This window comes from Tachyglossus aculeatus, chromosome 22 (assembly GCF_015852505.1).
Source record: "Tachyglossus aculeatus isolate mTacAcu1 chromosome 22, mTacAcu1.pri, whole genome shotgun sequence".
Classification (NCBI taxonomy): domain Eukaryota; kingdom Metazoa; phylum Chordata; class Mammalia; order Monotremata; family Tachyglossidae; genus Tachyglossus; species Tachyglossus aculeatus.
This window is the reverse complement of record NC_052087.1, coordinates 30,031,068-30,049,336: the sequence shown is the minus strand read 5'-3', so window position 1 is coordinate 30,049,336 and position 18,269 is coordinate 30,031,068. Positions and strand designations below refer to the sequence as shown.

Below are 18,269 nucleotides of genomic sequence, written 5' to 3'. Positions count from 1 at the left end.
GAGGGCCCCCCCAAATCCTTTTAGGGGAGCGGGAGGACTTTTTATGACTCTCTGGGGCACATCTCCTAAAGGACACGGTGGCGGAATTAGGGCGCGCCTGGCCGGGAACCCGTCTCTACCGACTGTATTTTGTCCTCGCTCGATAAATCCCGTTGATTGATTGATTGATATATGTCTGGGTACAGCGCGACGCAACGTCAGAAGGTACAGGCGTGCCCGCGGGCACCTTTGGGGCGTCACGCACGCTGGGGATCGGGTGAGTTTTCCTTACCGGCGGACGTGCCCGGCGTGTGGGAGAAGCAGCGTGGCTTAGCGGGAAGAGCCCGGGCTCGGGAGTCAGAGATCGAGGGTTCGGATCCCAGCTCTGCTGTGTGACTTCGGGCAAGTCGCTTCTCTGGGCCTCAGTTCCCTCATCTGGAAAATGGGGACTGAGACTGTGAGCCCCAGAGGGGACCGCCTGATTACCTTGTACAGCCCTTGGCACATAGTAAGCACTTGATAAATACCATCTTTATTATTATTATGATGATGTGATCGCTAGGGACTGTCAGCTCGTCGTGACCAGGGAGTGTGAACCGACTCTGCCGTATCATACCCTCCCAAGCGCTCTGCTCAGTAAAAACCACTGATTAATTGATTGTCATCCGTTGGGTCACCTGCCCCATGGAAGACAACTCTGGGTGTCATCAAGAAGTGGCTCACGTTTTAACGATGTGGGGCGCGAGACGGGAAGCCTTACATTTTCCCCCGTAAACGGCTTGAACTCGGGGGGAGCCAAGAGTTGTTCAATTTGCCAATTTGTACTTCCCAAGCGCTTAGTACAGTGCTCTGCACATAGTAGGCGCTCAATAAATACAATTGATTGATTGATTGATTGTTCCGCCGCCACACGCCCCTTCCCCTTCGGTCGAGCGAACGTGAGCGGAGGAACGGCTCCAGAGAAGAGCGGTGCAGTGTCCTTCGTTCACTAATGAAGTGGGGCCTCGGGAAGTCGAGGGAAAAGCGGAACTGATGTCTTTCTCCCCTACCGAGCCACTGTTGATGGGCTTTTACGAACCACGGCCTGGGGTAAGATGAGGTCTGGGAAAACACCCCCCTTCGCCCCCCAACCCCAGAACGCGCTCAAGTCGCCACGAGCAAGAGGTCCTCTCCTCAGAGGCTGCAGAGAGGCAAGAGAAGACAATCTGCGGCTCGGCATTTTCCATCATTTTGGACGCGTCACGCGGCTCCCTAGCGGGGTCCGTTTCTTCCGGCTACAAGGCCCCCTGACGCTCGTTTCCTCATCCTGCAGTTAGGAGAATTCCCAAAACTCGGAGTGCTACCATTAGGCGTTTGTCTGGCGGCTCTCTTCCGCCTCCGCCTCGGTGACCTTCTGGTGGAATCTCTCAAGGGTCTGGAACTGGCCGCGTCGGATGATGATGTGGGGACGGATTTTGGAAATGACGTCGACCGCCTCTTCGGGACTGTATTTGTGCAGCTGAGAAGAGAAGCAAAAAGCAGAAGAGGTGGAGAAGGGCCTTAATAATAATAACAATGGCATTTATTAAGCGCTTACTATGTGCAAAGCACTGTTCTAAGCGCTTAAGGGGCCTTCTACTGAATTCTAGATGGTGACATTTTCTGTGACCCCCCCTCCCCTCAAGATTTTGGCAACGCTGCACAACGGCTCCAGGATGAAGCCGCCTGTGTGTGTACACACACACACGTCTGTTAAGCACTTACTACATACGAGGCGCTGTACTGAGTGCCTAATCACGTTGGACCCGATCCGTGCCCCCCATGGGGCTCACCGCCTGAACGACGGCTCCGGGATGAAGCAGCCGGTGTGCGTACACACACACACACATTTGTTAAGCACTCACTACCTGCCAGGCGGTGTACTGAGTGCCTAATCACGTTGGACCCAATCCACGTCCCCCATGGGGCTCACCGCCGCCGTAACCTCCGTTTTACAGATGAGGGAAGCCCAGAGAAGTCGGAGCCCAGACTCTGAGCCCCCCGTGAGACAACCTGATCACCATGGAACCTCCCCAGCGCTTACAACAGCGCTTTGCACCTAGTAAGCGCTTAATAAATGCCGTCGTCACTATTATTATTATTATTACTCTGTATTAGTTCTAACTTCAAAAGAGATGTGGGCCCGTTGGAGGCCCAGGGACGTTAAGGGACGTGCCCGTGGTCACACAGCAGACCGGGTGGTGGGACCGGGATTAGAAGCCAGGTCCTCTGACTCCCAATCCCGGGCTTGATCCGCTCAGGCCGGGCCGCTTCCCGATTTTCTTTCCCATTTTAGTCGTGAAAGGTTAGGTGCCTGTTGACTCCTAACCGCTCAGCAAGGTTAGCTCTTGCTGAGCTCTCAGCAAGGCCCTGCTGAGAGCTCACCTCCTCCAGGAGGCCTTCCCATACTGAGCCCCTTCCCTCCTCTCCCCCCTCGTCCCCCTCTCCATCCCCCCATCTTACCTCCTTCCCTTCCCCACAGCACCTGTATATGTGTATATATGGTTGTACATATTTATTACTCTATTTATTTATTTATTTATTTATTTTGCTTGTACATGTCTATCCTATTTATTTTATTTTGTTGGTATGTTTGGTTCTGTTCTCTGTCTCCCCCTTTTAGACTGTGAGCCCACTGTTGGGTAGGGACTGTCTCTATGTGTTGCCAATTTGTACTTCCCAAGCGCTTAGTACAGTGCTCTGCACATAGTAAGCGCTCAATAAATACGATTGATTGATTGATTGACTCATTTGCTTAAAGGAGACCAGGGTAGCAGTCTACGATGCCGGCTTCGGTGCTCAGAAAAGCAGAGACTCTGAAGCACCCGCGGTCCCGCTTCCAGGGAAAACCGGCTCCAGAGCCAGGGACTGTTCATTCATTCATTCAATTGTATTTATCGTATCCCAAGCGCTTAGTACAGTGCTCTGCACATAGTAAGCGCTCAATAAATACGATTGATGATGATGATGATGATGATTTATTGAGCGCTTACTGTGTGCAGAGCGCTTGGGAAGTACAAGTTGGCAATGTATAGAGACGGTCCCTACCCAACAGCGGGCTCACGGTCTAGAAGGGGGAGACAGACAACAAAACAAAACATATTAACAGAATAAAATAAATAGTGTAAATATGTACAAATAAAATGAATAATAATAATAATGGTATTTGTTAAGCGCTTACTCTGTGCAAAGCACTGTTCTAAGCGCTGGGGGGATACGAGGTGATCAGGTTGTCCCCCGGGGGGCTCACAGTCTTCATCCCCATTTTCCAGATGAGGGAACTGAGGCCCAGAGAAGTGAAGTGACCGGCCCAAAGTCACCCAGCTGACAACTGGCGGAGCTGGGATTTGAACCCATGACGTCTGACTCATTCATATAATCATATGTATTGAGCGCTTACTGTGTGCAGAGCACTGGACTAAGCACTTGGGAAGTCCAAGTTGGCAACGTTTAGAGACGGTCCCTACCCAACAGTGGGCTTACAGTCTGTAGAAGGGGGAGACAGACAACAAAACAAAGCATATTAGCAAAATAAAATAAATAGAATATGTACAAGTAAAATAGAGTAATAAATCTGTACAAACATATATACATATATAGTAATAATGATGGTATTTGTTAAGTGCTTACTATGTGCAAAGCACTGTTCTAAGCGCTGGGGGGATACAAGGTGATCAGGTTGTCCCCCGTGGGGCTCCCAGTCTTCATCCCCATTTTCCAGATGAGGGAACTGAGGCCCAGAGAAGTGAAGTGACTGGCCCAAAGTCACCCAGCTGACAACTGGCGGAGCTGGGATTTGAACCCATGACGGCTGACTCATTCATTCAATCAAGCCCACTGTTGGGTAGGGACCGTCTCTATATGTTGCCAACTTGGACTTCCCAAGTGCTTAGTACAGTGCTCTGCACACAGTAAGCGCTCAACAAATACGATTGATTGATTGATCGATCGAGCACTTACTGTGTGCAGAGCACTGGACTAATCAATCAATCAATCGTATTTATTGAGCGCTTACTGTGTGCAGAGCACTGTACTAAGCGCTTGGGAAGTACAAGTTGGCAACTGTTACTTCCGCTAGGGTATGCGGATCCCTCTCCTTGCTACAGCAGTTAGGAACCGGGTCTTTTCTGATGTCTGGTGGCTTTCCTTCAAGGCCCTACTGAGAGCTCACCTCCTCCAGGAGGCCTTCCCAGACTGAGCCCCCTCCTTCCTCTCCCCCTCCTTCCTCTCCCCCTCGTCCCCCTCTCCATCCCCTTCCGTCTTACCTCCTTCCCTTTCCCACAGCACCTGTATATATGTATATATGTTTGTACAGATTTATTACTCTATTTATTTTACATGTACCTATCCTATTTTTTTTATTTTGTTATTATTTTTGGTTTTGTTCTCTGTCTCCCCCTTCTAGACTGTGAACCCACTGTTGGGTTGGGACTGTCTCTATACGTTGCCAACTTGGACTTCCCAAGCGCTTAGTCCAGTGCTCTGCACACAGTAAGCGCTCAATAAATACGCTTGATGATAATGATGATTTTATTTTGTTAATATTTTTTGTTTTGTTCTTTGTCTCCCCCTTCTAGACTGTGAGCCCGCTGTTGGGTAGGGACTGTATATGTTGCCAACTTGGACTTCCCAAGCGCTTAGTCTGGTGCTCTGCACACAGTAAGCGCTCAATAAATACGATTGACGATGATGATGATTTTATTTTGTTAATATTTTTGGTTTTGTTCTCTGTCTCCCCCTTCTAGACTGTGAGCCCGCTGTTGGGTAGGGACCGTCTCTATACGTTGCCGACTTGGACTTCCCAAGCGCTTAGTCCGGTGCCCTGCACACAGTAAGCGCTCAATAAATACGATTGATGATGATGATGATTTTATTTTGTTAATATTTTTGGTTTTGTTCTCTGTCTCCCCCTTCGAGACTGTGAGCCCACTGTTGGGTTGGGACTTTCTCTATATGTTGCCAACTTGGACTTCCCAAGCGCTTAGTCCGGTGCTCTGCACACAGTAAGCGCTCAATAAATACGATTGATGATGATGATGATTTTATTTTGTTAATATTTTTGGTTTTGTTCTCTGTCTCCCCCTTCTAGACTGTGAGCCCGCTGTTGGGTAGGGACCGTCTCTATACGTTGCCGACTTGGACTTCCCAAGCGCTTAGTCCGGTGCCCTGCACACAGTAAGCGCTCAATAAATACGATTGATGATGATGATGATGATTTTATTTTGTTAATACTTTTTGTTGTGTTGTCTGTCTCCCCCTTCTAGACTGTGAGCCCGCTGTTGGGTTGGGACCGTCTCTATACGTTGCCGACTTGGACTTCCCAAGCGCTTAGTCCGGTGCTCTGCACACAGTAAGCGCTCAATAAATACGATCGATTGATTGATTGATTGATTTCCGTTCAGGTGAGGGATGGGGAGGGGAAGTCTGCGGTGGGGGACGGCGCACACACCTCGATGAGATAGGCCGCCACCATGGTGGCGCTTCGGGATCGCCCGGCCTTGCAGTGGACGTAGACGCTGTTCCCGCGGGCCCGGTGCTTTAACAAGAACTGGACCCCCTTCTGCAGGTTCTCCAGGGTCGGGATCCCCGTCAGGTCCACCGTGCTCAGCCGGAGCTGCTCCACTCCCACCGCTTCCCATTCCTGGGACCGAGCCAGAGAGACGGAAATCAGCCGACAGACTCCCCGGCAGGAGCCCACGGGGTAACCCTCCTGGTCCCGATGGAGAATCAATCAATCAATCAATCAATCGTATTTATTGAGCGCTTACTATGTGCAGAGCACTGGACTAAGCGCTTGGGAAGTACAAATTGGCATCACATAGAGACAGTCCCTACCCAACAGTGGGCTCACAGTCTAAAAGGGGGAGACAGAGAACAGAACCAAACATACCAACAAAATAAAATAAGTAGGATAGAAATGTACAAGTAAAATAAATAAATATAGAGTAATAAATATGTACAACCATATATACATATAGACAGGTGCTGTGGGGAAGGGAAGGAGGTAAGACGGGGGGATGGAGAGGGGGACGAGGGGGAGAGGAAAGAAGGGGCTCAGTCTGGGAAGGCCTCCTGGAGGAGGTGAGCTCTCAGCAGGGCCTTGAGAAGAGGGAAGGAGAGCCCTGTGAGCCCGCTGTTGGGTAGGGACCGTCTCTATATGTTGCCAACTTGGACTTCCCAAGCGCTTAGTCCAGTGCTCTGCACACAGTAAGCGCTCAATAAATACGATTGATTGATTGATTGAGAAGAAGCAACCGAGCCGCGACACCGACAGCTTCGGAACGGCGGAGGCCGTCGGGATGGTAGCCAGGGAACAGCTGCTCAGCTAAGTTTGAGACCTCTAAAAATGACTTGTTCCCCCCCCAAAAAAAACGAAATGAAGATCGCCCTTTTTGACATTGGCATTTTCAGCTGCAGAATGTCTAATAACGATGTAGAACTGTATCTTTCTGTGCCTCCAATTTACACCGGGTGCCTGGGTGGTGCAGCTGCCGGGCTTGTGAGATTGTGTTTCACAGGGTCCTTGAGCCTGCAGGGATCCCCCTTCCCTGCTATTTTTTCCCACATATTTTTGAAGTTAGAACACAAAGTAATAATAATAATAATGGCATTTATTAAGCGCTTACTATGTGCAAAGCACTGTTCTAAGCGCTGGGGAGGTTACAAGGTGATCGGGTTGTCCCACGGGGGACTCACAGTCTTAATCTCCCTAATAATAATGATGATGGCATTTGTTAAGCGCTTACTATGTGCAAAGCACTGTTCTAAGCGCGCTGGGGAGGTTACAAGGTGATCGGGTTGTCCCACGGGGGGCTCACAGTCTTAATCTCCCTAATAATAATAATAATGATGATGGCATTTGTTAAGTGCTTACTATATGCAAAGCACTGTTCTAAGCGCTGGGGAGGTTACAAGGTGATCAGGTTGTCCCACGGGGGGCTCACAGTCTTAATCCCCATAATAATAATAATAATAATAATAATAATGATGATGATAGCATTTGTTAAGCGCTTACTATGTGCAAAGCACTGTTCTAAGTGCTGGGGAGGTTACAAGGTGATCGGGTTGTCCCACGGGGGGCTCACAGTCTTAATCTCCCTAATAATAATAATAATGATGATGGCATTTGTTAAGTGCTTACTATATGCAAAGCACTGTTCTAAGCGCTGGGGAGGTTACAAGGTGATCAGGTTGTCCCACGGGGGGCTCACAGTCTTAATCCCCATAATAATCATAATAATAATAATAATAATAATAATGATGGCATTTGTTAAGCGCTTACTATGTGCAAAGCACTGTTCTAAGCGCTGGGGAGGTTACAAGGTGATCAGGTTGTCCCACGGGGGGCTCACAGTCTTAATCCCCATAATAATAATAATAATAATAATAATAATAATAATAGCATTTGTTAAGCGCTTACTATGTGCAAAGCACTGTTCTAAGCGCGCTGGGGAGGTTACAAGGTGATCAGGTTGTCCCACGGGGGGCTCAGTCTTAATCTCCCTAATAATAATAATAATAATAATGATGATGGCATTTGTTAAGCGCTTACTATGTGCAAAGCACTGTTCTAAGCGCTGGGGAGGTTACAAGGTGATCAGGTTGTCCCACGGGGGGCTCACAGTCTTAATCTCCCTAATAATAATAATAATAATGATGATGGCATTTGTTAAGCGCTTACTATGTGCAAAGCACTGTTCTAAATGCTGGGGAGGTTACAAGGTGATCAGGCTGTCGCACGGGGGGGGCTCCCAGTCTTCATCCCCATTTTCCAGAAGAGGCCACTGAGGCCCAGAGAAGTGAAGTGGCTTGCCCCAAGTCACACAGCTGTCGACAATTGGCAGAGTCGGGATTTGAACCCATGACCTCTGACTCCAAAGCCCGGGCTCCTTCCAGTAAGCCATGCTGCTCCTTTGTTAAGTCAAGCACTGAACAAATACCGCGATAATAATGATTATGATTTATTGTTACCTGGGTGGAGTTGCACAGGTAGCGGGTCTCATCAGCACTTAACAAATACTGCGATAATAATGATTATTTTTTATTATTACCTGGGTGGAGTTGCACAGGTAGCGGGTCTCATACTCCTCGTTCATGGTGATGACCCCTCGCACGTTCTCTTCTTCCACCAACTGCCACAGGACAAAAAACGTCAGCCCGGGGCGGGGGGGGAAAGGGAAAACCAGGGCCGAGGCCCGTTTGTCTGTTTGTCGGCATCCCCCGCACCCAGTAGCCTCTTAGTAAGCCCGTGGTGGGCGGGGATTGTCTCTCTTTATGGCTGAATTGTACTTTCCGAGCGCTCAGTACAGTGCTCTGCACACCGTGAGCGCTCAACAAATACGACTGAGCTCACCTCCTCCAGGAGGCCTTCCCAGACTGAGCCCCTTCCTTCCTCTCCCCCTCTCCATCCCCCCCATCTTACCTCCTTCCCTTCCCCACAGCACCTGTATAGATGTATATATATTTGTACAGATTTATTACTCTATTTATTTATTCTACTTGTACATATCTATTCTATTTATTTTATTTTGTTAGTATGTTTGGTTTTGTTCTCTGTCTCCCCCTTTCAGACTGTGAGCCCGCTGTTGGGTAGGGACTGTCTCTAGATGTTGCCAATTTGTACTTCCCAAGCGCTTAGTACAGTGCTCTGCACATAGTAAGCGCTCAATAAATACGATTGATGATGATAGTAAGCGCTCAATAAATACGATTGATGATGATGATGACTGAATGAATCAATAGGATGGACTGAGGGTCTGAAGGAGGCTCACCTCCTCACTGGGCCTCGTTCTCGCCCGTCCCACCGTCGGTGCTTACTCTGCACACAGTAAGCGCTCAATAATAATAATAACAATAATAATAATAATAATAACAATAATAATAATAATAATGGCATTTATTAAGCGCTTACTATGTGCATAGCACTGTTCTAAGCACTGGGGAGGTTACAAAGTGATCAGGTTGTCCCATGGGGGGCTCACAGTCTTAATCCCCATTTTACAGATGAGGGAACTGAGGCCCAGAGAAGTGAAGTGACTTGCCCGAAGTCACACAGCTGACAGTTGGCGGAGCCGGGATTTGAACCCATGACCTCTGATTCCAAAGCCCGGGCTCTTTCCGCTGAGCCACGCTGCTTCTCTAAATACGACTGATTGATTGATCGACCCCCGGCCCCCGTCCTCCCCCTGGCCCGAAATGCCCTCCCTCCGCCCATCCGCCAAGCTGGCTCTCTTCCTCCCTTCAAGGCCCCACTGACAGCTCACCTCCTCCAGGAGGCCTTCCCACATTAAGCCCCCTTAATAATGATAATTTTGGTATTTGATAAGCGCTTACTATGTGCCAGGCACTGTTCTAAGCGCTGGGGAGGCTACAAGGTGATCGGGTTGTCCCATGCGGGGCTCACAATCTTAATCCCCAGTTTGCAGATGAGGGAACTGAGGCCCAGAGAAGTGAAGTGACGGGCCCAAAGTCACCCAGCTGACAAGCGGCGGAGCCGGGATTCGAACCCATGACCTCAGACTCCAAAGGCCGGGCTCTTTCCACTGAGCCACGCTGCTTCTTCCTCCCCTCCTCCTCCCTCGGTCCTACCCCCTTCCCCTCCCCACAACACTTGTATATATTTCTACATATTCATTACTCTATTTTATTTGTACATATTTACTATGTTTTGGAGGCCTCCTTCCTCTCCCCCTCCTCCTTCCCCTCCCCACAGCACCTGTATATATTTACATATGTTTGTACGGATTTATTACTCTATTGATTTTATTTGTACATATTTATTCCATTTATTTTATTTTGTTAATATGTTTTGTTTTGTTGTCTCTCTCCCCCTTCTAGACCGTGAGCCCGCTGTTGGGTAGGGACCGTCTCTATACGTTGCCAACTTGTACTTCCCAAGCGCTTAGTACAGTGCTCTGCATACAGTAAGCGCTCAAATACGATTGAGTGAATGAATAATGTACATATAGTTATTATTCTATTTATTCTGACGGTTTTGACACCTGTCTACTTATTTTGTTTTGCTGTCTCCCCCCCTTCTAGACCGTGAGCCCGCTGTTGGGTAGGGATCGTTTCTGTTGCCGACTTGTACTTCCCAAGCGCTTAGTACAGTGCCCTGCACACAGTAAGTGCTCAATAAATAGGGTTGAATGAATGAATGACAAGTCTGAGGAGGCGGCGGGGGATGGGGGATGGGTTTGGCGTGTCCCCGGGCAGGCGCCGACCCCAACCGAAAGTACTACTGTTTAAACGCCTCCGGTGCGCTCCGGTCGGTCCCCCAAATTGGCGGGTAAATAAACGGTGACTGCTGGGGCCGACGGTCTGGGCCCCGGCGGTGTCTAGGCGCCCCCGGCGGTGTCGCGGCCCCCCAGCGGTGTCGCGGCCCCCCTAGGCAGTGTCCCGGCCTCCCTGCCGCCCCCCGCGGCGGTGTCGCGGCCCCCCCCCCCCAGCGATGTCCCGGCCTCCCTGCCAACCCCCCCCGGCCCCCGGCGGTGTCGCGGCCCCCCCTCAACGGTGTCCCTGCTTCCCTGCCGCCCCCCCCACCCGGTGGTGTCGCGGCCCCCCCTCAGTGGTGTCCCAGCCTCCCTGCCGCCCCCCCGGCGGTGTCGCGGCCCCCCCTCCAATTGTGTCCCGGACTCCCCGCCTCCCCCCCCCCCGGCCCCCGGCGGTGTCGCGGCCCCCCCCATTCAGTGGTGTCCCAGCCTCCCTGCCGCCCCCCCGGCGGTGTCGCGGCCCCCCCCTCGTTGGTGTCCCGGCCTCCCCCCCGCCCCCCGGCGGTGTCAGCGTGGCTCAGTGGAAAGAGCCCGGGCTTTGGAGTCAGAGGTCATGGGTTCAAATCCTGCCTCCGCCGCTCGTCAGCTGGGTGACTTTGGGCAAGTCACTTCACTTCCCTGGACCTCAGTTCCCTCATCTGTAAAATGGGGATGAAGACTGTGAGCGCCCCCGTGGGACACCTTGTAATCCCCACGGCGCTTAGAACAGTGCTTTGCACACAGTAAGTACTTAGTAAATGCCATTATTATGATGATGTCCCGGCCTCCCTGCCGCCCCCCCTCAGCGGTGTCCCGGCCTCCCTGTCGCCCCCCCCTCAGCAGTGTCGCGGCTCCCCCTGGGCGGTGTCCCGGCCTCCCTGCCGCCCCCCCCCGGCGGTGTCGCGGCCCCCCCCCCCCCAGCGATGTCCCGGCCTCCGCCGCCCCCCCCCGCCCCCGAGGGTGTCGCGGCCACCCGCTCACTGATGTCCCGGACTCCCCGCCGCCCCCCCCGGCCCCCGGCGGTGTCGCGGCCCCCCCCTCAGCGGTGTCCCCGCCTCCTCGCCGCCCCCCCCCCCCGGCGGTGTCGCGGCCCCCCTCATAGATGTCCCGGCCTCCCCCCCTCCGGGCCCCCGGTGGTGTCCCAGCCGCCCTCCCGGCGGTGTCGCGGCCCCCCCTCATTGGGGTCCCGGCCTCTCTGCCGCCCCGCACCCGGTGGTGTCGCGGCCCCCCCCTCAGCGGTGTCCCGGTCTCCCTGCCGGCCCCCCCGATGGTGTCGCGGCTCCCCCTGGGCGGTGTCCCGGCCTCCTTGCGGCCCCCCCGGCGGTGTCGCGCCCCCCCATTGGTGTCCCGTTCTCCCCGCCGCCCCCCCGGCCCCCGGCGGTGTCGCGGCCCCCCCACCTCATTGGTGTCCCGGCCTCCCTGTCGCCCCCCGGCGGTGTCGCGGCTCCCCCTGGGCCGTGTCCCGGCCCCCTTTTGGCCCCCCCGGCGGTGTCGCGGCCCCCCCTCAGTGGTGTCCCGGCCCCCCCCATTGGTGTCGCGGCCCCCCCCATTGGTGTCCCGGTCTCCCCGCCGCTCCCCCCCGCCCCCCCAGCGGTGTCCCGGCCTCCCTGTCGCCCCCCCGGCGGTGTCGCGGCTCCCCCTCGGCGGTGTCCCGGCCTCCTTGCGGCCCCCCCGGCGGTGTCGCGGCCCCCCCCATTGGTGTCCCGGCCTCCCCGCCGCCCCCCCGCGGCCCCCGGCGGTGTCACGGCTCCCCCCCCGCCCCCCAGCGGTGTCCCGGCCTCCCCGTCGCCCCCCGGCGGTGTCGCGGCTCCCCCTCGGCGGTTTCCCGCCCCCCCGCCCCCCGGGTTTTTTCCTTGGGTTACCTGGCTCGTCTGCGCCCTGAGCGGCAGCGCCCCGAGCAGCGCGGTTTGGTCGATGCGGTGGAAGCCGGGCCGGCGGGCGGGCCCCGGCGCCCTGTCCCGCGCCAGCGTGTACAGCAGCGTCGGGTAGAACAGCAGCCGCGCCAGCGCCGCCTCCAGCGCCGGGACCATGGCGGGGGCCGGGGGGATGGGGGGGGGCGGACGCCGCCTGGCGGCGCGGCGCGGCACGGCAACGGCAACTACGGCAACAACGGCAACGGCCCGGGGGCGCTCCGCACTGACCCCTGCCGTCCACACCGGGCATGGACGCCGGGCCCCCCCCGCCAACAATAATCACTAATAGTCACAATAATAATAATAATAATAATTATGCTGAGTCTTCTAGACTGTTCATTCATTCAATCGTATTTATTGAGCGCTTACTGTGTGCGGAGCACTGGGCTGAGCGCTTGGGAAGTCCAAGTCGGCCACATCTAGAGACGGTCCCCACCCAACAGCGGGCTCACAGTCTAGAAGGACAGAGAATAGAACAAAGCATATGAACAAAATAAAATAAATAGAATAATTATGTACACATAAAATTCATTCATTCAGTCATATTTATTGAGCGCTTCGTGTGTGCAGAGCACTGGACTGAGCGCTTGGGAAGGACAAGTTGGCCGCATATAGAGACGGTCCCTGCCCAACAGCGGGATCGCAGTCTAGAAGGACAGAGAACAAAACAAAACATATGAACAAAATAAAATGAATAGAATAAGTATGTACACATAAAATTCATTCATTCCATCGTATTTATTGAGCACTTACTGTGTGCAGAGCACTGGACTGAACGCTTGGGAAGGACAAGTTGGCAGCATCTAGAGACGGTCTCTACCCAACAGTGGGCTCGCAGTCTAGAAGGACAGAGAACAAAACAAAACATACGAGCAAAATAAAATGAATAGAATAAGTATGTACAAATAAAATTCATTCATTCAGTCGTATTTATTGAGCGCTTCGTGTGTGCAGAGCACTGGACTGAGCGCTTGGGAAGGACAAGTTGGCCACATCTAGAGACGGTCCCTACCCAACAGTGGGCTCACAGTCTAGAAGGACCGAGAACAAAACAAAACATACGAACAAGATAAAATGAACAGAATACGTATGTACACATAAAATTCATTCATTCAGTCGTATTTATTGAGCGCTTACTGTGTGCAGAGCACTGGACTGAGCGCTTGGGAAGGACAAGCTGGCAGCATCTAGAGACGGTCCCTACCCAACAGTGGTCTCGCAGTCTAGAAGGACAGAGAACAAAACAAAACATATGAACAAAATAAAATGAATAGAATAAGTATGTACACATAAAATTCATTCATTCAATCGTATTTATTGAGCGCTTACTGTGTTCAGAGCACTGGACTGAGCGCTTGGGAAGGACAAGTTGGCAACATCTAGAGACGGTCCCCACCCAACAGCGGGCTCACAGTCTAGAAGGACAGAGAATAAAACAAAGCATATGAACAAAATAAAATGAATAGAATAAGTATGTACACATAAAATCCATTCATTCAATCGTATTTATTGAGCGCTTCGTGTGTGCGGAGCACTGGACTGATCGCTTGGGAAGGACAAGTTGGCCGCATCTAGAGACGGTCCCTACCCAACAGTGGGCTCGCAGTCTAGAAGGACAGAGAACAAAACAAAACATACGAACAAAATAAAATGAATAGAATAAGTATGTACAGATATAATTCATTCATTCAATCATATTTATTGAGCACTTACTATGTGCAGAGCACTGGACTCTTCTAGACTGTGAGCCCTTCTAGACTGTGAGCCCACTGTTGGGTAGGGACTGTCTCTATATGTTGCCAGCTTGTACTTCCCAAGCGCTTAGTACAGTGCTCTGCACACAGTAAGTGCTCCATAAATACGATTGATTTTTTGATTGATTGATTGATTGACTGAGCGCTTGGGAAGTCCAAGTTGGCAACATCTAGAGACGGCCCCTACCCAACAGCGTGCTCACAGTCTAGAAGGACAGAGAACAAAACAAAACATACAAACAAAATAAAATGAATAGAATAAGTATGTACAAATGAAATTCATTCATTCAATCGTATTTATTGAGCGCTTACTGTGTGCAGAGCACTGGACTGAGCGCTTGGGAAGTCCAAGTTGGCAACATCTAGAGATGGTCCCTACCCAACAGCAGGCTCACAGTTTAGAAGGGGGAGACAGACGACAAAACAAAACATATTAACAAAATAAAATAAATAGAATAAGTATGTACAAATAAAATAAATTCATTCATTCAATCATATTTATTGAGCGCTTACTGTGTGCAGAGCGCTGTACTAAGCACTTGGGAAGTACAAGTTGGCAACATATAGAGACGATCCCTACCCAACAGCGGGCTCACAGTCTAGAAGGGGGAGACAGACAACAAAACAAAACATATTAACGAAATAAAATAAATAGAATAAGTATGTACAAATAAAATTCATTCAATCGTATTTATTGAGCGCTTACTGTGTGAAGAGCACTGGACTAAGCGCTTGGGAAGTCCAAGTTGGCAACATCTAGAGACGGTCCCTACCCAACATCGGGCTCACAGTCTAGAAGCGGGAGACAGACAACGAAACAAAACATATTAACAAAATAAAAGAAATAGAATAGTAAATATGTACACGTCAAATAAATAGAGTCATAAATCTGTACAAACATATATATATATATAGGTGTTGTGGGGAGGGGAAGGAGGTAAGGCCGGGGGGGATAGAGAGATGGAAAAGTATATGACCTAAAGAATTTTATCCTTTTTTTTCAGACAACAAAACAAAACATATTAACAAAATAAAAGAAATAGAATAGTAAATATGTATATGTCAAATAAATAGTCATAAATCTATAAAAGCATATATATATATATATAGGTGCTGTGAGGAGGGGAAGGAGGTAGGGCGGGGGGGATAGGGAGACGGAAAAGCATATGGCCCAAAGAATTTTGTCCTTTTTTTTCAAACAAAACAAAGCATATTAACAAAATAAAAGAAATAGAATAGTAAATATGTACACATCAAATAAATAGAGTCATAAATCTGTACAAACGTATATACAGGTGCTGTGGGGAGGGGAAGGAGGTAAGGCAGGGGGGATAGAGAGATGGAAAAACATACGACTCAAAGAATTTTGCCTTTTTTTTTCAAACAAAACAAAACATATTCACAAAATAAAAGAAATAGAATAGTAAATATGTACATGTCAAATAAATAGAGTCATAAATCTGTACAAGCATATATATATATATATATATATAGGTGCTGTCGGGAGGGGAAGGAGGTAAGGAGACAGAAAAGCATCTGACCCAGAGAATTTTGTCCTTTTTTTAAAAAAAATGACAAGAGAGGCCCTGTAGAAGTTGATTTTAGAACACAAATTTTACTTAACCTACTAGAAGAGGCTACAGTCCTTTGTCAGGAAGTAATTTTCCAAGTGGAAAGAGGCCTACAGGGAAGGAAATTGAAGTGGAACTGTCACCAAGGGGGGAAGAAAGGTGGCAACTGTTGCTAGGGAGAGGAGGGAAAAATCAAGGACAGACTTTGAACTACTTGTGGGGCAATAACGTCGTGTGGATGGGTGAGATGCCAGTTTCCCTCGCCAATGCCCGGCCGGTTGGAGCCATTCTGATGGCGATTTTATTTTCTATATTGGGGAGAAGGTGCAGAGGGAGAGCTGTGTGGCAGATACACTCGTCATCACCACCGCGGTCTCTAGATGTTGCCAACTTGGACTTCCCAAGCGCTTAGTACGGTGCTCTGCACACGGTAAGCGCTCAATCCATACGATTGAATGAATGAATGAGCCGTCTCAGTGCTTTGCACATAGGAAGCGCTCAACAAATAGCATTATTCATTCATTCCTACAGTGCTCTGCACACAGTAAGTGCTCAATAAATACGATTGAATGAATGAATGAGTCGTATCAGTGCTTTGCACATTGGAAGCGCTCAACAAATAGCATTATTCATTAATTCCTACAGTGCTCTGCACACAGTAAGTGCTCAATAAATACGATTGAATGAATGAATGAGTCGTATCAGTGCTTTGCACATTGGAAGCGCTCAACAAATAGCATTATTCATTAATTCCTACAGTGCTCTGCACACAGTAAGTGCTCAATCAATATGATTGAATGAATGAATGAGTCGTATCAGTGCTTTGCACATAGTAAGTGCTTAACAAATACCATTATTCATTCTTTCATACAGTGCTCTGCACACAGTAAGTGCTCAATCAATACGATTGAATGAATGAATGAGTCGTATCAGTGCTTTGCACACAGTAAGCGCTTAACAAATGCCATTATTCATTCATTCCTACAGTGTTCTGCACACTGTAAGAGCTCAATCGATACGGGAGTCGTATCAGTGCTTTGCACATAGGAAGCGCTCAACAAATAGCATTATTCATTCATTCATACAGTGCTCTGCACACTGTAAGCACTCAATCCATACGATTAAATGAATGAATGAGTCGTATCAGTGCTTTGCACATAGGAAGCGCTCAACAAATAGCATTATTCATTCATTCATACAGTGCTCTGCACACAGTAAGCACTTAACAAATACCATTATTCATTCATTCATACAGTGCTCTGCACACAGTAAGCGCTCAATAAATATGATTGAATGAGTGATTCATATCAGTGCTTTGCACATAGTAAGTGCTTAACAAATGCCATTATTCATTCATTCCTACAGTGCTCTGCATACTGTAAGCGCTCAATCCATACGATTGAATGAATGAATGAGTCGTATCAGTGCTTTGCACATAGTAAGCACTTAACAAATACAATTATTCATTCATTCGTACAGTTCTCTGCACACAGTAAGCGCTCAATCAATACGATTGAATGAATGAATGAGTGTTATCAGTGCTTTGCACATAGTAAGCGCTTAACAAATAGCATTATTCATTCATTCCTACAGTGCTCTGTACACAGTAAGCGCTCAATCAATACAATTGCATGAATGAATGAGTCGTATCAGTGCTTTGCACATAGTAAGCGCTTAACAAATACCATTATTCATTCATTCATTCAATCGTATTGATTGAGCGCTTACTGTGTGCAGAGCACTGTACTAAGCGCTTGGGAAGTACAAGTTGGCAACATGTAGAGACGGTCCCTACCCTGAATAACAGGCTCACAGTCTAGAAGGGGGAGACAGACAACAAAACAAAACAGGTGGACAGGTGTCAAGTCATCAGAATAAATAAAAATAAAGCTAGATGCACAGCAGTAACAAAATAAATAGAATAGGAAATATGTACGAGTAAAATAAATAGAATAATAAATCTGTACAAACATATATACGGGTGCTGTGGGGAGGGGACGGAGGTAGGGCCGGGGGGATGGAGAGGAGGGGGAGAGGAAGGAGGGGGCTCAGTCTGGGCAGGACTGCGCTTATCCAGCGCTTAATCAATCAATCAATCAATCGTATTTATTGAGCGCTTACTGTGTGCAGAGCACTGGACTAAGCGCTTGGGAAGTACAAGTTGGCAACATATAGAGACAGTCCCTACCCAACAGTGGGCTCACAGTCGAAAAGGGGGAACAGTGCTTTGCACATAGTAAGCGCTTAATCAATCAATCAATCAATCAATCGTATTTATTGAGCGCTTACTGTGTCGAAAGTCTAAAAGGCTTAACAAATGCCATCATTATCAATCGAATCAATACTCATTCAATCGTATTGACTGAGCGCTTTCTGCGTGCAGAGCACTGGACTAAGCGCTTGGAAAGTACAATTCGGCAACATTTACAGAGCTTTGCACATAGTAAGCGGTTAAATACCATCATCCAGCGCTTAGAACAGTGCTTTGCACATAGTAAGCGCTTAACAAATGCCATCATTATCAATCGTATCAATATGTATTCAATCGTATTGACTGAGCGCTTCCTGCGTGCAGAGCACTGGACTAAGCGCTTGGAAAGTACAATTAGGCAACATTTACAGTGCTTTGCACATAAGCGCTTAGTCCAGTGCTCTGCACACAGTAAGCTCTCAATAAATACGATTGAATGAATAGTAAGCGCTTAACAAATAATAATAATGGCATTTATTAAGCGCTTACTATGTGCAAAGCACTGTTCTAAGCGCTGGGGTAGATACAAGGTG

General features: G+C 49.5%; 1 protein-coding gene across 1 annotated transcript; it reads right to left on the bottom strand.

Annotated features, from left to right (window-relative positions):
- Nucleotides 1-495: 495 nt before the first annotated feature.
- Nucleotides 496-12,277, bottom strand: PTPMT1 (protein tyrosine phosphatase mitochondrial 1). Its single transcript, XM_038764552.1, has 4 exons — nucleotides 12,110-12,277; nucleotides 8,049-8,129; nucleotides 5,447-5,638; nucleotides 496-1,477 (listed from the first exon to the last, which is right to left on the bottom strand). The coding sequence occupies exons 1-4, from the start codon at nucleotides 12,275-12,277 to the stop codon at nucleotides 1,325-1,327; spliced, it is 594 nt and encodes a 197-aa protein (XP_038620480.1). The 3' UTR covers nucleotides 496-1,324.
- Between the last annotated feature and the right edge of the window lie 5,992 nt (nucleotides 12,278-18,269).